Source organism: Oncorhynchus tshawytscha, linkage group LG13 (assembly GCF_018296145.1).
Source record: "Oncorhynchus tshawytscha isolate Ot180627B linkage group LG13, Otsh_v2.0, whole genome shotgun sequence".
Lineage (NCBI taxonomy): Eukaryota > Metazoa > Chordata > Actinopteri > Salmoniformes > Salmonidae > Oncorhynchus > Oncorhynchus tshawytscha.
Genome location: NC_056441.1, coordinates 23,943,046 through 23,962,894, shown reverse-complemented (window position 1 = coordinate 23,962,894; position 19,849 = coordinate 23,943,046). Strand labels below are relative to the sequence as shown.

Genomic DNA, 19,849 nt, shown 5'->3' with positions numbered 1-19,849 from the left:
ATCAAAGACAGCAGAATAGGGTTTGTACTTGGCGTCATTCTTCCTCTAAGCACATCTTCCCACTGGACTCGGCTCTTCTCCTTCTTCTTTGCTTTCCATAATCACGTCTATCCGCTCACCATGCTCACGCCGTGCCTTCATCCGCTGTGCTGCTTGCAGAACACAGCACTGATGGCCTTTCTCCAATACCCACCTCTTCGTTTGCCCAATGTCCTAATCTGGCTTTCTCTGGCCTCTCCATGCTCCCAAAACGTGCTACAGTCGTCAGCCAGGTCTCCTCCTCATCATCCCTCTTATCCACCCTCTCTAATAATAATTCCCAGTGAAGGAACCAGCATAAACCACACGCTGACAGGGTGGTTCCTAGTGTGACTGTGACCATAAGCTTGATTTACTTCCATGCAAGTCCATAAAGCCAACCATCCATGAGGATAATAATATCCATACTATTACTGCCTGCCAGGCTTGGAAATGAATGCACACATGCATGCGCGCGCACGCGCACACACACACACACACACACACACACACACACACACACACACACACACACCAGAGTAGTCAACTTTCAATCACACAGTACTGAAAGAGATGGATGGGTGGTTATTGCAGTTGTCAGGGTTATTGTTTACTGATGAAACATCTCAAAGTGGGCATACCAGTTCACAAAGCTCAGATGTTTGCACATAGTGGGATGTCAATATTGCACTGTGCTTATTTAATAATGTTACTATGTGTCTTTGTCCTAGAGAGAAAGCTTTTGACAAGAAAGTAATCCTGGATTCATAATTGAAAAAGATAGATAATATTGGAAAAACATTTGGCAAATTAAGATCCATTCCCTCCCCCTTCAAACTGGAAGTAAATGGGAATAGAACTGGTGGTCGTACTGATAAGCCGTATCCATAACCTCAGCACGTTTTTTTTATTCATCCTCCATTTTTCTTCAAGAGTGGTTGATTAGTGCTTGAACATTTGATGTATTCTTCAATAAATGTGCCTTGGTTGGACTGCAAAGTAGCAGACATGTAACTTTCCCTTTGCATGTCATACGTAACTGCAGTACATCCTGCACCTCCAACACCAAACATCCGTCTCTAGCACTTACTGTAACAAGGTCATGACTATCTGGTTATAAGTCAATGGGCTTTGGTTTGCATAGACAAATACAAAATTTGGCTAAACGTCTCACTAATGCAATTAGTGTAGGCTAACAAGCTGGTACAAATCTGTCGTTCTGCCCCTGAACAAGGCAGTTAACCAACTGTTCATTGAAAATAAGAATTTGTTCTGAACTGACTTGCCTAGTTAAATAAAGGTAAAATAAATAAAAAATATATATACACTGCCTTATTCTAAAATGGATTAAATAGTTTTTTCCCCTCATCAATTTAAACACAATACCCCATAATGACAAAGCAAAAATATATTTTTTCATAATTTTTTTTCTAATTTATTACAAATTATTAACTGAAATATCACATTGACATAAGTATCCAGACCATTTACTCAGTACTTTGTTGAAGATCCTTTGAAAGCGATTACAGCCTTGAGTCTTCTTGGGTATGATGCTACAAGCTTGGCACACCTGTATTTGGAGAGTTTCTCCCATTCTCTACAGATCCTCTCAAGCTCTGTCAGATTGGAAGGGGAGCGTCGCTGCACAGCTATTTTCAGTTCTCTCCTAGATGTTAGATTGGGTTCAAGTCTGGGCTCTGGCTGGCCACTCAAGGGCATTCAGAGACTTGTCTCAAAGCCACTCCTGCGTTGTCTTGGCTGTGTGCTTAGGGCTGTTGTCCTGTTGGAAGGTGAACCTTCTCCACTGAGCACTCTGGAGCAGGATTTCATCAAGAATCGCTCTGTACTTTGCTCCGTTCATCTTTCCCTAGATCCTGACTAGTCTCCCAGTCCCTGCCCTTGAAAAACATCCCCACAACAAGATACAGCCACCAGCATGCTTCACTATAGGGATGATATTGGCCAGGTGATGAGCAGTGACTGGTTTCCTCCAGAAGTGACTGTTGGCATTCAGGCCAAGGGTTCAATCTTGGTTTCATCAGACCAGATTTTTTTTTCTCATGGTCTGAGAGTCCTTTAGGTGCCTTTTGACAAACTCCAAGCAGGCTGTCATATGCCTTTTACTGAGGAGTGGCTTCCGTCTGGCCACTCTACCATAAAGGCCTGATTGGTGGAGTGCTGCAGAGATGATTGTCCTTCTGGAGGTTTCTCACATCTCCACAGAGGAACTCTGGAGCTCTGTCAGAGTGACCATCACCTCCCTGACCAAGGCCCTTCTCCCTGATAGTTCAGTTTGGCTGGGTGGCCAGCTCTAGGAAGAGTTTTGGAGATTCCAAACTTCCTCCATTTAAGAATGATGGAGGCCACTGTGTTCTTTGGGACCGTCAATGCTGCAGAAATGTTTTGGTACCCTTACCCAGATCTGTGTCTTGACATAATCCTGTCTCGGAGCTCTATGGACAATTCCTTCGACCTCATGGCTTGGTTTTATATAGACAGGTGTGTGCCTTTCCAAATCATGTCCAATCAATTAAATTTACCACAGGTCAAGTTGTAAAAACATCTCAAGGATGATCAATGGAAACCAGATGCACCTTAGACTCATAAAAGGGTCTGAATACTTATGTAAATAAGGTATTTCTTTTTCAGTTTTAAAAACATTAGCAAATATTTCAAAAAAACTGTTTTTTCGCTTTGTCATTATGGGGTATTGTATGTAGATTGATGAGGGAAAACATTTATTAAATCCATTTTAGAATAAGGCTGTAACATAACAAAAAAATCCAAGGGGTCTGAATACTTTCCGAATGCACTGTATATATACAGTGGGGAGAACAAGTATTTGATACACTGCCGATTTTGCAGGTTTTCCTACTTACAAAGCATCTAGAGGTCTGTAATTTTTTGTCATAGGTACACTTCAACTGTGAGAGACGGAATCAAAAACAAAAATCACTATGTATGATTTTTAAGTAATTAATTTGCATTTTATTGCATGACGTAAGTATTTGATACATCAGAAAAGCAGAACGTAATATTTGGTACAGAAACCTTTGTTTGCAATTACAGAGATCATACGTTTCCTGTAGTTCTTGACCAGGTTTGCACACACTGCAGCAGGGATTTTGGCCCACTTCTCCACACAGACCTTCTCCAGATCCTTCAGGTTTCGGGGCTGTCGCTGGGCAATACGGACTTTCAGCTCCCTCCAAAGATTTTCTATTGGGTTCAGGTCTGGAGACTGGCTAGGCCACTCCAGGACCTTGAGATGCTTCTTACGGAGCCCCTCCTTAGTTGCCCTGGCTGTGTGTTTCGGGTCGTTGTCACGCTGGAAGACACAGCCACGACCCATCTTCAATGCTCTTACTGAGGGAAGGAGGTTGTTGGCCAAGATTTCGTGATACACGGCTCCACCCCCCTCCCTCTCAATACGGTGCAGTCGTCCTGTCCCCTTTGCAGAAAAGCATCTCCAAAGAATGATGTTTCCACCTCCTTGCTTCACGGTTGGGATGTGTTTTTGGGGTGGTACTCCAAACACGGCAAGTGGAGTTTAGACCAAAAAGCTCTATTTTTGTCTCATCAGACAACATGACCTTCTCCCATTCCTCCTATGGATCATCCAGATGGTCATGGGCAAACTTCAGATGGGCCTGGACATGTGCTGGCTTGAGCAGGGGGACCTTGCGTGCGCTGCAGGATTTTAATCCATGACGGCGTAGTGTGTTACTAATGGTTTTCTTTGAGATTGTGGTCCCAGCTCTCTTCAGGTCATTGACCAGGTCCTGCCGTGTAGTTCTGGGCTGATCCCTCACCTTCCTCATGATCATTGATGCCCCACGAGGTGAGATCTTGCCTGAAGCCCCAGACCGAGGGTGATTGACCGTCATCTTGAACTTCTTCCATTTTCTAATAATTGCACCAACAGTTGTTCCCTTCTCACCAAGTTGGTTGCCTATTGTCCTGTAGCCCATGCCAGCCTTGTGCAGGTCTACAATTTTATCCCTGATGTCCTTACACAGCTCTCTGGTCTTGGCCATTGTGGAGAGTTTGGAGTCTGTTTGATTGAGTGTGTGGACAGGCGTCTTTTATACAGGTAATGAGTTCAAACAGGTGCAGTTAATACAGGTAATGAGTGGACTTTCTTCCATTCAGCCACAAGAGCATTAGTGAGGTCAGGCACTGATTTTGGGCAATTAGGCCTGGCTCACAATCGTCGTTCCAATTCATCCCAAAGGTGTTCCATGGGGTTGAGGTCAGGGCTCTGTGCAGGCCAGTCTAGTTCTTGGACACCGAACTTGACAAACCATTTCTGCAAGGACCTCGCTTTGTGCACGGGGGCATTGTGCGTCACTTGAGTGGGTTGAGTCACTGACGTGATCTTCCTGTCCGGGTTGGCGCCCACCTCGGGTTCATGCCTTGGGGGAGATCTTCATGGGCTATACTCTGCCTTGTCTCAGGGTAATAAGTTGGTGGTTTGAAGATATTCCTCTTGTGGTGTGGGGGCTGTGCTTTGGCAAAGTGAGTGGGGTTATTGTCACAAGAATTTTCAATCCCAATGATGATAACAATCACTATAGCTTTGACCAATTCCCCCTAGGTTGTAAAGCTAGGGTTAATAAGAATTAGGCAAAGACTCAGATTCTGCAAAAGGTTTGTTGTAGTTTATTCATGAGAGCTCTAAAAATCATATTATGCGCACAGCCTTTTATATAACTCCTACAAGCACCTACTAGTCTACAAGCACATCTGTTCCTCCCTGGGTGGAGGAACTTTATCTCCTGTCCTTGGTCTCACAGGACCAAAACATGTCTGTTGTCAGTTCCTCTTTATTACACACAAACACAATGTTCCAACTGTCTCACATTATTCTAGTATTATGTCTAAACACATTGTCTAAGCTTCTGTAACTATTAGGGTGAAATACTTTAGTCATTACTCTTAATGTCATTCAGATTCTCTTATTATTACTTTAACTTCTTGGTGACAGGGGGGCAGTATTGAGTAGCTTGGATGAATAAGGTGCCCAGAGTAAACTGCCTGCTACTCTGTCCCAGATGCTATTATATGCATATTAGTAGTAGTTTTTGATAGAAAACCCTCTGAAGTTTCTAAAACTGTTTGAATGATGTCTGTGAGTATAACAGAACTCATATGGCAGGCGAAAACCTGAGAAAAATCCAACCAGGAAGTGGGAAATCTTGTAGTTTTTTAAAACTCAGCCCCTATTGTAGATACAGTGGGATATTGGTTATGTTGAACTTCCTAATGCTTCCATTAGATGTCAACAGTCTTTAGAACGTTGTTTGAGGATTCTACTGTGAAGGGGGGGGGGTGGATGAGAGAGGAATGACTCAGGTGGCTGGCAGATTGCCACAGGCTCTGAGTTAGCTCTTGTTCCATTGCTTTTCTACAGACATAGGAATTCTCCGGTTGGAACATTATTGAAGATTTATGATAAAAACATCCTAAAGATTGATTCATACTTAGTTTGACAAGTTTCTACAGGCTGTAACGGAACTTTTTGAACTTTTCTTCCGACGTTCGGCGGGACCTGAACACGCTTTTGGATTTGTTTACCAAACGCCCTAACAAAAGAAGAAGAAGCTATTTTGACATAAATGATGGACATTATCGAACAAAACAAATATTTATTGTGGAACTGCGATTCCTGGGAGTGCATTCTGATGAAGATCATCAAAGGTAAGTGAATATTTCTAATGCTATTTATGACTAATGTTGACTACCCAATATGGCGGATATCTTTTTGGCTGCTTTGTTGTCTGAAAGCTGTACTCAGATTATTGCATGGTTTGCTTTTTCTGTAATTTAAAAAAAAAATCTGACACAGCGGTTGCATTAACGAGAAGTATATCTCTAATTCCATGTATAACAGTTGTATTTTCATCAACATTTATAATGAGTATTTCTGTAAATAGATGTGGCTCTGCACAATCACTGCAATTTTTAGAACTATTGAACGTAACTCGATAATGTAAAATTAGATTTTTTAAATATAAATATGCACTTTATCGAACAAAACATACATGTATTGTCTAACATGAAGTCCTATGAGTGTCATCTGATGAAGATCATCAAAGGTTAGTGATTAATTTTGCCTCTATTTGTGCTTTTTGTGACTCCTCTCTTTGGCTGGAAAAATGGCTGTGTTTTTCTGTGAGTTGGTGGTGACCTAACATAATCGTTTGTGGTGCTTTCGCTGTAAAGCATTTTTGAAATCAGATACTGTGGCTGGATTAAGGAGACTTTTATCTTTAAAATGGTGTACAACGCATCACCGGGGGCAAACTACCTGCCCTCCAGGACACCTACACCACCCGATGTTACAGGAAGGCCATAAAGATCATCAAGGACATCAACCACCCGAGCCACTGCCTGTTCACCCCGCTATCATCCAGAAGGCGAGGTCAGTACAGGTGCATCAAAGCTGGGACCGAGAGACTGAAAAACAGCTTCTATCTCAAGGCCATCAGACTGTTAAACAGCCACCACTAACATTGTGTGGCTGCTGCCAACACACTGACAATGACACTGACTCAACTCCAGCCACTTTAATAATGGGAATTGATGGGAAATGATGTAAATATATAAACAATGCTACCTTATATAATGTTACTTACCCTACATTATTCATCTCATATGCATACGTATATACTGTACTCTATATCATCGACTGCATCCTTATGTAATACATGTATCACTAGCCACTAACTATGCCACTTTGTTTACATACTCATCTCATATGTATATACTGTACTCGATATCAGCTACTGTATCTTGCCTATGCTGCTCTGTACCATCACTCATTCATATATCCTTATGTACATATTCTTTATCCCCTTACACTGTGTATAAGACAGTAGTTTTGGAATTGTTAGTTAGATTACTTGTTTGTTATTACTGCATTGTCGGAACTAGAAGCACAAGCATTTCGCTACACTCGCATTAACATCTGCTAACCATGTGTATGTGACAAATAAAATTGGATTTGATTTGATTTGATTTGGTTATTACTGCATTGTCGGAACTAGAAGCACAAGCATTTCGCTACACTCGCATTAACATCTGCTAACCATGTGTATGTGACAAATAAAATTTGATTTGATTTAAAATACTTGTATGCTTGAGGAATTTTAATTATGAGATTTTTGTTGTTTTGAATTTGGTGCCCTGCACTTTCACTGGCTGTTGGCGAGGTGGGACACACATATCCCAGAGAGGTTAAACATATAAATTCCCTCATCAGTTATATCCTGCCTGGTTGGCCCTGTCTGGGGGTATGCTCTGACGGGGCCACAGTGTCTCCAGACCCCTCCTGTCTCAGCCTCCATGTCACATCTGCTCCCACTACGCCCTCTGGTGTCCATCCGGTGTCGTCCTAACTTGCAGTTCTCCCCCTGTATGCTCTCTCTCTCTCTCTCTCTCTCTCTCTCTCTCTCTTTCTTGGTGTGATTGTGTGGTTGGAGACACTGTGCTGTAGTCAGAGCAGATCCCTACCAGTTGCAAATCGTCCTATAAATCATGTCCTCTACATATACTCTATCCTGCCACCTCCACACTGCCAGATTGTAATCTCTGCTCAGTCAGTATCAGTCTAGCCTTTTGTCTATTCTCAAGATCCTGTTGCTCTGCTCTGCTCATTTTCCTGCCTTACACCATTTTTGTCCTCTCCTTGCAGTTACCGCTCTGTTTCTGGCTCCTGTCTCCTGTTCCACATCTCACCACCAACCACCTTGCTCTGGATATCACTCACCACCATTACCTTGGATTCCCCTCAGGACCTGTTCCCCAGTTCTACTCAGCCAACTCCAACCTCACTCTACACTCCTGGTTTTTGCAACTCATCTGAGCTACCCCGGTTCTGCCCTCCCCATTTCTCTGTGATCAATAAATATTTTTGTGCATTCATCCCGGCTTCCTCTTCTGAGTCCGCTCTTGGTTTCCCCCCCTTAAGGGGCTCATCGTAACACTCCAGTATTTATGCTGCAATAGTTTGTGTCGGGGGCTAGGGTCAGTCTATTATATCTGGAGTATTTCTCTTGTCTTATCCAGTCTCCTTTGTGAATTTAAGTATGCTCTCTTTCTCTCTGCTCTCGGAGGACCTAAGCCCTAGGACCATGCCTCAGGACTACCAGACCTGATGACTACTTGCTGTCCCCAGTCCACCTGGTTGTGCTGCTGCTCTAGTTTCAACTGTTCTGCCTGCGGCTATGGAACCCTGACCTGTTCACCGGACGTGCTACCAAGTCCCAGACCTGCTGTTTTCGACTCTCTCTCTCTACCGCACCTGCTGTCTCTAACTCTGAATGATCGGCTATGAAAAGCCAAATGACATTTACTCCTGAGGTGCTGACCTGTTGCACCCTCTACAACCACTGTGATTAGAATTTGACCCTGCTGGTCATCTATGAATGTTTGAACATCTTGGCCATGTACTGTTTTAATCTCCACCTGGCACAACCAGAAGAGGACCGGCCACAACTCAGAGCCTGGTTCCTCTCTAGGTTTCTTCCTAGGTTCTGGCCTTTCTAGGGAGTTTTTCCTAGCCACCGTGCTTCTAAATCTGCATTGAGCGCAATTTGGGGTTTTAGGCTGTGTTTCTGTATAGCACTTTGTTACATCGGCTGATATAAAAAGGGCTTTATAAATACATTTGATTGATTGACTGTTATGCTAAAACCGGAAAGGGCCTTCCCCAAACTGTAACCACAAAGTTGGAAGCAATGCTGTCGCATTAATATTTTCCTTCACTGGAACTAAGGGGCCTAGACTTAACCATGAAAAACAGCCCCAGACTATTATTCCTGTTCCACCAAACTTTACCGTTGGCACTATGCATTCGGGCAGGTAGCATTCCCCTGGCATCTGCCAAACCCAGATTTGTCCATCAAACTGCCAGGAGGTGAAGCGTGATTCATCACTCCAGAGAATGTGTTTCCACTGCTCCAGAGTCCAATGGCGGTGAGCTTCACACCACTCCAGCTGACACTTGTCGTTGTGCATGGTGATCTTAGGCTTCTGTGCGGCTGCTTGGCCATGAAAATTGTGCTGACATTGCTTCCAGTGGCAGTTTGTAAATCGGTAGGGAGTGTTGCAACCGAGGACAGACAATTTTACGCGCTTCTGCACTCTGCCGATCCGGTTCTGTGAGCTTGTGTGGCCTATGACTTCAAGGCTGAGTCATTTTTGCTCTTAAACATTTCCACTTCACAATAACAGCACTTACAGTTGCCCGGGGCAGCTCTAGCAGGATAGAAATTTGATGAAATTACTTGTTGGAAATGTGGCATCCTATGGCAGTTCCATGTTGAAAGTCACTGAACTCTTCAGTAAGGCCATACTGTTAATGTTTGTCTATGGAGATTGCATGGCTGTGTGCTCAATATTACACCTGTCAGCAACGGGTGTGGCCGAAATAGTCAAATTCCCTAATTTGATGGAGTGTCCACATACTTTTGTATATATAGTATATATACACATACACTACCGTTCAAAGGTTTGGGGTCACTTAGAAATGTCCTTGTTTTTGACAGAAAAGCACATTTTTTATCCAATAAAATAACATTAAATTGATCAGAAATACAATGGAGACATTGTTAATGTTGTAATTGACTATTGTAGCTGGAAACGGCAGATTTTTAATGGAATATCTACATAGACGTACAGAGGCCCATTATCAGCAACCATCGCTCCTGTGTTCCAATGGCACATTGTATCAGATAATCCAAGTTTATAATTATAAAAGGCTAATTGATCATTAGAAAACCCTTTGCGATTATGTTAGCACAGCTGAAAACTGTTGTTCTGATTTAGAAGCAATAAAACTAGCCTTCTTTAGACTACTTGAGTATCTGGAGCATCTGCATTTGTGGGTTCGATTACATGCTCAAAATGGCCAGAAACAAAGAACTTTCTTCTGAAACTCGTCAGTCTATTCTTGTTCTGAGAATTGAAGGCTATTCCACGCGAGAAATTACCAAGAATCTGAAGATCGCATGCAGGGCTGTGTACTACTCCCTTCACAGAACAGGGCAAACTGTCTCTAACCAGAATTGAAAGAGGAGTAGGAGGCCCCGGTGCACAATTGAGCAAGAGGACAAGTACATTAGAGTTTCTAGTTTGAGAAACATACGCCTCACAAGTCCTCAACTGGCAGCTTCATTAAATAAAACCCACAAAACACCAGTCTTAACGTCAACAGTGAAGAGGCGACTCCGGGATGCTGGGCTTCTAGGCAGAGTTGCAAAGAAAAAGCCATATCTCAGACTGGCCAATAAAAAGAAAAGATTAAGATGGGCAAAAGAACACAGACACTGGACAGAGGAAGATTTGAAAAAAAGTGTTATGGACAGACAAATCTATGTTTGAGGTGTTGGGATCACAAAGAAGAACATTCGTGAGACGCAGAAAAAATGTAAAGATGCTGGAGGAGTGCTTGACGCCATCTGTCAATCATGGTGGAGGCAATGTGATGGTTTGGGAGTGCTTTGGTGGTGGGAAAGTGGGAGATTTGTACAGGGTAAAAGGGATCTTGAAGAAGGAAGGCTATCACTCCATTCTGCAATACCATGCCATACCTTGTGGACGGCGCTTAATTGGAGCCAATTTCCTCCTACAACAGGACAATGACCCAAAGCACAGCTCCAAACTATTCAAGAACTATTTAGGGAAGAAGCAGTCAGCTGGTATTCTGTCTATAATGGAGTGTCCAGCACAGTCACCGGATCTCAACCCTATTGAGCTGTTGTGGGAGCAGCTTGACCGTATGGTATGTAAGAAGTGCCCATCAAGCCAATCCAATTTGTGGGACGTGCTTCAGGAAGCATGGGGTGAAATCTCTTCAGATTACCTCAACAAATTGGCAAATAGAATGTTGTAATTGCTGCAAATAGAGGATTCTTTGACGAAGGCAAAGTTTGAAGGACACAATTATTATTTGAATTCAAATCATTATTTATAACCTTGTCAGCGTCTTGACTATATTTCCTGTTCATTTTGCAACTCATTTGCAGTGAGTAGTTATATAATTAAATTGAATCCAGAAATAGAAATGATTGGAGTGGAGGAAAGCAATATGCCTATTTGATATTCCAAATGACCTCCATCGCAACCAAAAACTTGATAGCAATAAATGTTTTCCCAATTATTAAGATCTATAGAACCTTTTCATCCTTATTGAAAGGGCATACACTTGAAGAGTGCAGAGGATATTGTGCACGTGTGTGTCCTTGCTGCGTATTGTATGAGGATATTTATGGCGTTAGTGTTCGTGCTTTGTAGGGTTCTGTAAGTTACAGTATAATTATGAGGTTTTGGCCCCACCATGTGGCATTGGACATGACTTCTACAGTTCATAAGGTGGAAAAAGACTATACTAGTCTCAACAGCTTTCACTTATCACCTTCTTTCTGATAAGTAACTATGAATGGTATCCCAGCAGCATACCACCCTGCATCTCACTGCTGGCTTGCTTCTGAAGCTAAGCAGGGTTGGTCCTAGATGGGAGACCAGATGCTGCTGGAAGTGGTGTTGGAGAGCTAGTAGGAGGAACTCTTTCCTCAGGTCTAAAAAAATATCCCAATACCTCATTCGGAAGTTAGATGGGTGTCCTGACTCTCTGTGGTCACTAAAGATCCCATGGCACTTATTGTAAGAGTAGGGGTGTTAACCCTTGTGTCCTGGCTAAATTCCCAAGCTGTCCCTCATACCATAACAGTCACCTAATCATTCCCAGTTTACAATTGTCTCATTCATCTCCTGTAACTATTCCCCAGGTTGTTGGTGTAATTGAGAATGTGTTCTCAGTCAACTTACCTGATTACATGAAGAATGGCAGACAAAGATAGGAAGCTATGGATGATTGGAACATGACCAAATATTCCTGTCATATCACACCAGTGAGGTTTAGGAGACCAAATGTGTCTTCATTGGATCAGCATCAAAGTTATTTAAAACCACTAAATGATGAATAGGTGCATTAGCTGTCATAGTAGCAACCTTTTCTCCATTGAGGCAACAGTGCATTTAGGCTGCCATATTTAACTTAGCCAGCTACTACTACATGTATCAGAATAGCTTCTTCTCCACTGTGTAGTTTTAAAAAGTAGAAGGGACTTGTTGAGAAAGAGAGAAGACAGGGAGGTGGTGGTGATAGGTGACAGACAGTGGGATTGGAAAAGGTCAATCAGTCAAAAACTTTAATTAATGTGGCAATTCAAGTAACAAACAATTTAGAGGACCATACACCCCCTGCTCCTCTTCACCCCTGTCGCTGCTTGTGTCTGGGGTGAGCCTTACAGAACACAAATAGACGACCCCGCCGTACCACAAAGAAGCAATCTTTACAGCGCCGTTTCAGAGCGCTCTTGGTTTTCATCCCTGAAGCGGGCTGGAGACAGGCCAGGTGCTGACACTGGCCTAGGAGGGAGCCACCATCCTGGGGAGAAGATCGAGGAGAAGAGGCCAGGGGCTGGATGGGTCTACCCGGGGTCAGGAGCCCTCTGGCTGGGTAGGATGTAAGGGAGGAGAGGCAGCGGGAGATGGTGGTGGCAGTGCTAGGGTAGATCCGGCTGAGGGTGATCTGGGTTAGATGGCAGGTTAGGGACCTGACGATGCGGTATAACAGGAGTGGTGCCATGGTGTCACCAACACCTGTCTGGAGAGAGAGAGAACATATATTTTGGTTCACTTGCTTGGAGTTGTTTTCACCTGCTTGGAGTTGTGATACCTCCTTCCCATTCCTCCATTATCACTGAACATGACAGGTGAACGGAATAGATGAAAAGCTATCCAGCCCTTTCAGCTACGAGTGGTGCTGGAGAGTAGGCAAAAATAATGCAGATAAAAATACAATGTGCCGTGTTTATTACGCTTTACTTATCCTGGAGAATATACATTTTTGTATGCTCTAGCAGCAGATTCCAGCTAGCTTTACAGCGCATGATTCATGCTCGATTCTCAAGGCCAGCCGCGATCGTCCTTACAACTGCCCGATTAGGCAAATGCAAAGTACCATTACTTGATCAGAATAACTTTCTGAATGTAACTGAATATGCACCAACCTTTCATCTACAAGAACGAGTTAGATAGGGGAATAAACCCCTGAAATGCACCGTTTAATCAAAACAACACTGCCGAAGGACTTCTCTAGCAGAGCTATCGCTTCTTCCTGGCTGTGACGTAAGTGACTTTGAGAACGGTCACACGAACGTTAGCAGTTTCTGTGTTCGTTCTTCACACACTTTCTCGCTTTCATTTCAACAGTAACGCGTTGCTGAATTGATCAACTACCACATCTTTACAATAATCCAATCCTTAATATGATAATGATGTTACTGTTGGTTGCAAACGATTCGTGAATAATATATTGGGATTCCCGGCACTTGGACCAGGCGGACGTATTTGGAGGGCGGAGAATCTCCCTATTCTTTGCAAAGCCTCCTGGGTACAGAGTCCATTGTAAACATGGCGGCCGCGCTGCGTCGGATTCTGTCCTTCAGTAGAAATGCTAAAGTGTTTGTATCACCTTTGAAGACATCGGCGCTTTCTGTACAGCGCTACAGTCTAGAAGTGTCGACCACTGGAGAGCAAATTACCCACACTGGACAGGTAAGTTAAGGCTCTAACGTTAGGCTTGTGTGTGTTTGCTTCCCCGAAAATATGTAATTTTGCTACTAACTAACGGCACACACTTGCACCGCGACCAAACCTTTGGCATAGTGTTAGATGTTGGTGTTATCAATTAGGATTTGCACCCTTGGTCCAACTTTGAGTTAGCTGCTCACCCACTATAGTAATGGGGTTTTCACAGTCGGTAGGCATTGCCACTTCGGTCAAGACAAAGCTAGTCAGAGCAAAGGCAGATGACACTTTAGCTAACTAGCTGGAGTGTCATTGTACATAGCTACCTGTATGCTATTTTATTGATGGTTGTGATGAAACTAAACTGGGATCATGTAATGTATGTACATGTGATCAGTTATCTCGTATCTACAGTGCCGTTTCAAAGTATTCATACCCCTTGGATTTCTTCACATTTAAATGGGACAAAGTGAGATTAAAATGTTCTTTTTTTTGTCAACAAGCTACTCAAAATACTGTCATGTCAAAGTAGAAGAAAAAATCTAACAAAATTTATAAAAAAATGAATGAAGCAATAAGGCAGGGGGGTGTGGTATGGCCATGGTATATTGGCCCTAATGGCTGTTCTTATGCGCGACTCAACGCGGTGTGCCAGGTTACAGCCCTTAGCCGTGGTATATTGGCCATATACCACAACCCCCTGAGGTGCCTTATTGCTATTATAAACTGGTTATCAACGTAATTAGAGAAGTACAAATCATTGTTTTTGTCATACATGTGGTATACAAGACTATATTTTAGTTATATAATTAAATATTTTTAAAATGTTAACATTTTTCTTCCACTTTGACAGAGTATTTTGTGTATATTGTTGGGGGGAAAAATGACAATTAAATCCATTTGAATCCTACTTTGTAACACAATAAAATGTGAAGAAATCCAAGGGCTATGAATACTTTTGCAAGGCACTGTAGATCATAATCCCAGCTATATCTGGTTGTACTAGCGATGTTCCTAATCCGTGTCTGTCTGCATGGTGTTTCAGGTGTATGATGAAAATGATCCCAGGCGGGCCAGGTTCGTGGGACGACAGAAAGAGGTAAAACTACATCCAGTCTGGAAGGGCATCACTGGCAACCATGGGACTTCAGTGTAGAAGAATCATATGGTTAAGGGGGCTGTTGATTCATACAACAACCTGTTGAAATACGGCCTAAAGCCGGGCATTGATAGATTCACAATGCATATCTTGAGCAGTCCACTGAGAGTGGATGTTTACTACAATACAGAGTGGACTACAATGCTGTGTGTTTCCAGGTGAACAAGAACTTTGCCATCAAGCTGGTGGCTGAGGAGCCGGTCAGTGGCGTTGAGGCCAGAGTGGTGTCATGTGACGGGGGTGGAGGAGCACTAGGCCACCCCAAAGTCTATATCAACCTGGTAATCATTTCTTTAGTATACACTAGTTAATCTACATGACCGTGAAGTGTACACTGGCTAGTGGTTATACATTTCTCTGAAGTGTACACTAGCTATTCTACATGTCCCCAAGGTGCACACTAGCTAGAGTAGTGTCGTGATGAGGGTGGAGGAGCCCTGGGCCACCCAAGAGTCTACATCAACCTGGTAATGCTCATAAGCTCTGACCACATTACAAGCACAAGAGTGGGCGTAGCGATATTGTTTAAAAAATGTCCATCTTAAATCGAATTCACATGACTCATGCAAGAACGGCATTGCACCAAGCAAGCCATTGTTTTTCAATGGAGGTGTGCTTTGGAGTCGGTGCCACTTCTGGGTTCAAGTAAATTGAACTTTAACCTCACCCTGTGCCTGACCTCATGGCACGCTTGGTGGCTTGCGCGAATCAAGTGAATAGGCCTTTACATCAGGTAGAGTTCCTGTTTTTCAGCTTCACGCTACACAGTGAATTGGTCTATTTGATGTGATGTTCCACTGTGCTAATGTCTGTTTGCTGTCTTCTGTCTGTGTGTTTCTCCAGGATAAAGAAACGAAAGTGGGCACATGTGGCTACTGTGGACTGCAGTTCAAACAGACCCATCATCATTGAGACTTGTTCTCAGTCAATCTTGCTCTGTTTAGTGTTATTCTGGTTAATAAATGATATCTGCTATTCTCCTGCCTCTGTATGAGTTCCTATGAGTGGGGGGGGGTATATGCATATGGAAGCTTTGACAGTTGGTAAATGCCTAGTCTTAGCACACAGACCCAAATTAAGGTTCCCAGGAGAGACTAGTAAATGTCACAATGGTAATTGCAATGAGTTGTATTTCTGGACCCTGCAGAAAAACATCTGGGATTTTTACACTTTTACAGTTCCCCATCCCACTGCCAGAGGGCAGCATTGGCTGACTTGTCAAAAGTGTTCATGCAATAAATAATTCAGTGAAACAACAAGGTGAAAGACAGACAGGGTGTTGTGGTTACTGTAGAAGCTGTGATGTGGTTAGTTTTGACAAGGGACTAAAGAGTTATTCTGTGTGTGGCAACAACACAAGGGCTTATTAAAGAGTTATTCTGTGTGTGTGGCAACAACACAAGGGCTTATTAAAGAGTTATTCTGTGTGTGGCAACAACACAAGGGCTTATTAAAAAGTTATTCTGTGTGTGTGTGGCAACAACACAAGGGCTTATTAAAAAGTTATTCTGTGTGTGTGTGGCAACAACACAAGGGCTTATTAAAGAGTTATTCTGTGTGTGTGGCAACAACACAAGGGCTTATTAAAGAGTTATTCTGTGTGTGTGTGTGGCAACAACACAAGGGCTTATTAAAGAGTTATTCTGTGTGTGTTTGTAGCAAAAACACAATGGCTTATTAAATAATTATTCTGTTCAAGTTGCACTTCCAGTGCTAGTATCTTAATTTTTCATTAGACATATCCACCAACGTAGCAAAACAAACTGCAGCTGGACCAGAACATATCAGCACATATTGCTCTTCATTGTAATCAAAGGGCTAATATTAGTACTATACATACCAGTCTCTCTTGGCTGAGTTGAGGAAATACTGACAGCTTGTTTTTCTAATGTGTTGGAAATTCCAAATAGTTTGGGTCTTTTCATAGTCCCCAGGTCCAGAACAAATTCAAGTAAACACAGTATTATACAGGACCATGAGTGCATGGAACTCCCATCTTATATACCGCAAGTGAACAGCAAACTTGGTTTCAAAAAACAAACAAAGCAATGCCTCTCCCCCATGTGGCCTACTTGTGTGTCTGTACTGACATGTATGTGTAATTGATAGATACACACTACTTTTAAATATATCTAACTTGTCAAGTATTTTGTCTGTAATGTATTTTTCATTATGTGTCAGACCCCAGGAAGACGAGCTGTCTCCATTGGCTAATGGGGATCCTAATAAATCAAATGAAAACCATATCAGCACATAATCACTTTTATTCCAGCATTGTTCATACATGCACAACAAGGCATGATACTCGATAGTCACATTGGATGGTGTAAATAAAATCTAAAATATGTTTTAATTTTAGGAAACTATCAATGCGGTTAATGAATCTAAAAAATATTGCAATGGTAATCTTTGAACGCCTAAGCAATAGTTAAAATGGGGGAAGGCCCTCTTCACAGGGACCAGGGATATCCTTAAAGGACTCCTCCTGCATTCATCCAGCCCTCCACTCCCCCTTACTCTCAGGGGTGGACTGGGGCTAAAATTCAGCCCTGGCAATTCAGCCACAGCAGCCCACATCACTCCTAGACTTATTGTTACAGCCTGAATTCAACATTGATTAAATATATTTTTTCTCTCTCACTCATCTACACAAAATGACAAAGTCAAACCATGTTTTTTGAATTGTTAGCAAATTATTGAAAATACAGAAATATCTCATTTACGTAAGTATTCACAACCCTGAGTCAATACATTTACTCCTAAGGTGCTGACTTGCTGCACCCTCGACAACTACTGTAATTATTATTATTTGACCATGCTGGTCATCTATGAACATTTGAACATCTTGGGCATGTTCTGTTATAATCTCCACCCGGCACAGCCAGAAGAGGACTGGCCACCCCTCATAGCCTGGTTCCTCTCTAGGTTTCTTCCTAGGTTTTGGCCATTCTAGGGAGTTTTTCTTAGCCACTGTGCTTCTACACCTGTACTGCTTGCTGTTTGGGGTTTTAGGCTGGGTTTCTATACAGCACTTTGAGATATCAGCTGATGTAAGAAGGGCTATATAAATTCATTTGATTTGATTTGAATACATGTTAGAACCACCTTTTGCAGAAATTACAGCTGTGAGTCTTTCTGGGTAAGTCTCTTAAGAGCTTTGTACACCTGAATTGTTCAATATGTGCACGTTATTCTTTTAAAAATTCTTCAAGCTTGGTTGTTGATCATTGCTAGACTGCCATTTTCAAGTCTTGCCATATATTTTCAAGCTGATTTAAGTCAAACTGTAACTAGGCCACTCAGGACATTCAATGTCGTCTCGGTTAGTAACTCCAATGGGGCTCCCGAGTGGCGCAGCGGTCTAAGGCACTGCATCTCAGTGCTAGAGGCGTCACTACAGACCCTAGTTTGATTCCAGGCTGTATCACAACAGGCCATGATTGGGAGTCCCATGGAGCGGCGCACAGTGGGCCCAGCGTGGTAGGGGTTAGGGTTTGGCCGGGGTAGGCCAAACTAGACTGCCTAGTTAAATAAATATAAATAACACTAACTTTAGATTAGGCACTGCAGAAATACTTTACTAATGATTAGTAAATGGTTTATTAATGTGGGAGTAATAATTCATTAATGGTGAACACACAATTTATAAATGGTTTATTACAAACCCTTAAAATAAAGTGTTGCCAATATATAAAGCCTGTTACGGAGTCGGACCAAAATGCAGCGTGGTAAGTTAGATACATGTTTAATAAAAAAATAAACACGAAATACAAAACAACAAAGGGACCGTGAAAACCTATACAGCCTATCTGGTGACATACAAAACACTGAGACAGGAACAATCACCCACGAAACACTCAAAGAATATGGCTGCCTAAATATGGTTCCCAATCAGAGACAACGAGAATCACCTGCCTCTGATTGAGAACCGCCTCAGGCAACCATAGACTTTGCTAGAACACCCCACTAAGCCACAATCCTAAAACCTACGAAAACCCCCCATATATAAACACAACACAAAATAAACCCATGTCACACCCTGGCCTGACCAAATAAATATATAAACACAAAATACTAAGACCAGGGCGTGACAAAGCCAACATATTAAGGAACTGGCAGTACATCTGTGTCTCTCTGGTTGAAAGCCTAACTAGTTATATTGAAAATAGAAGTGCCTGACTGTCGTATATCTTCCCGCTATCCTAAGGGTTAATTACTATTACGTATACACTGAGTGTACAAATCATTAGGAGCACCTTCCTAATATTGAGTGTCACCCCTTTAGCCCTCTAAACAACGTCAATTTGTTGGGACATGGACTCTACAAGGTGTTGAATGCATGTTGGCCCATATTGACTACAATGCTTCCCACAGCTGTGTCAAGTTGGCTGGATATCCTTTGGGTGGGGGACCATTCTTGATACACACGGGAAACTGTTGAGCGTGAAAAACCCAGCAGCTTTGCAGTTCTTGACACACTCAAACCGGTGCGCCTGGCACCTACTACCCGTTCAAAGGCACTTAAATATTTTGTCTTGCTCATTCACCTTCTGAATGGCACACATACACAATCCATGTCTCAATTGTCTCAAGGCTTAAAAATCCTTCTTTTAACCTGTCTCCTCTCCTTCATCTATACTGATAGAAGTGGATTTAACAAGTGACATCAATAAGGGATCATAGCTTTCAACTGGATTCAACGGGTCAGTCTATGTAATGGAAAGAGCAGGTGTTCCTAATGTTTTGTACACTCAAAACATCAATAAACTGACAGCAAGTCTCTCTCTCTCTCTCTCTCTCTCTCTCTCGCTCTCTCGCTCTCTCTCTCTCTCTCTCCCTCCTGAGATGTCTGTGCTGCTAAGCCAAGCATCACCCAGCAACCTCCAATGGGAACATTTTATTTTAAGTATCCATAATAAACTATTTACAATGCATTCAAGAACTATTCAGACGCCTTGACTTTTCTACATTTTGTTACGTTACAGCCTTATTCTAAAATTGATTAAATATTTTTCTCCCTCATCAATCTACACAAAATACCCCATTTAAATTTGTATTTATTTATTTTTTAAC

General features: G+C 42.4%; 2 protein-coding genes across 2 annotated transcripts; one reads left to right on the top strand and one right to left on the bottom strand.

Moving 5' to 3' along the window:
• Positions 1–12,219: 12,219 nt before the first annotated feature.
• Positions 12,220–13,236, bottom strand: LOC112264517 (39S ribosomal protein L36, mitochondrial). Its single transcript, XM_024441170.2, has 2 exons — positions 13,098–13,236; positions 12,220–12,691 (listed from the first exon to the last, which is right to left on the bottom strand). The coding sequence occupies exon 2, from the start codon at positions 12,671–12,673 to the stop codon at positions 12,296–12,298; it is 378 nt and encodes a 125-aa protein (XP_024296938.1). The 5' UTR covers positions 12,674–12,691; positions 13,098–13,236; the 3' UTR covers positions 12,220–12,295.
• A 248-nt stretch (positions 13,237–13,484) lies between these two features.
• On the top strand, positions 13,485–15,753 carry ndufs6 (NADH:ubiquinone oxidoreductase subunit S6). Its single transcript, XM_024441169.2, has 4 exons — positions 13,485–13,644; positions 14,663–14,716; positions 14,935–15,057; positions 15,620–15,753. Exons 1-4 carry the CDS (start codon positions 13,501–13,503, stop codon positions 15,686–15,688), a joined length of 390 nt encoding a protein of 129 aa, XP_024296937.1. The 5' UTR covers positions 13,485–13,500; the 3' UTR covers positions 15,689–15,753.
• The last annotated feature ends 4,096 nt before the right edge of the window (positions 15,754–19,849 follow it).

Coding starts and splice junctions, on each gene's coding strand:
- LOC112264517 (XM_024441170.2), bottom strand. CDS start 12,673: ATGGCACCACTCCTGTTATACCGCATCGTCAGGTCCCTAACCTGCCAT.
- ndufs6 (XM_024441169.2), top strand. CDS start 13,501: ATGGCGGCCGCGCTGCGTCGGATTCTGTCCTTCAGTAGAAATGCTAAA. Junction 13,645..14,662: donor AAATTACCCACACTGGACAG/GTAAGTTAAGGC, acceptor ATGGTGTTTCAG/GTGTATGATGAAAATGATCC. Junction 15,058..15,619: donor CCAAAGTCTATATCAACCTG/GTAATCATTTCT, acceptor GTGTTTCTCCAG/GATAAAGAAACGAAAGTGGG.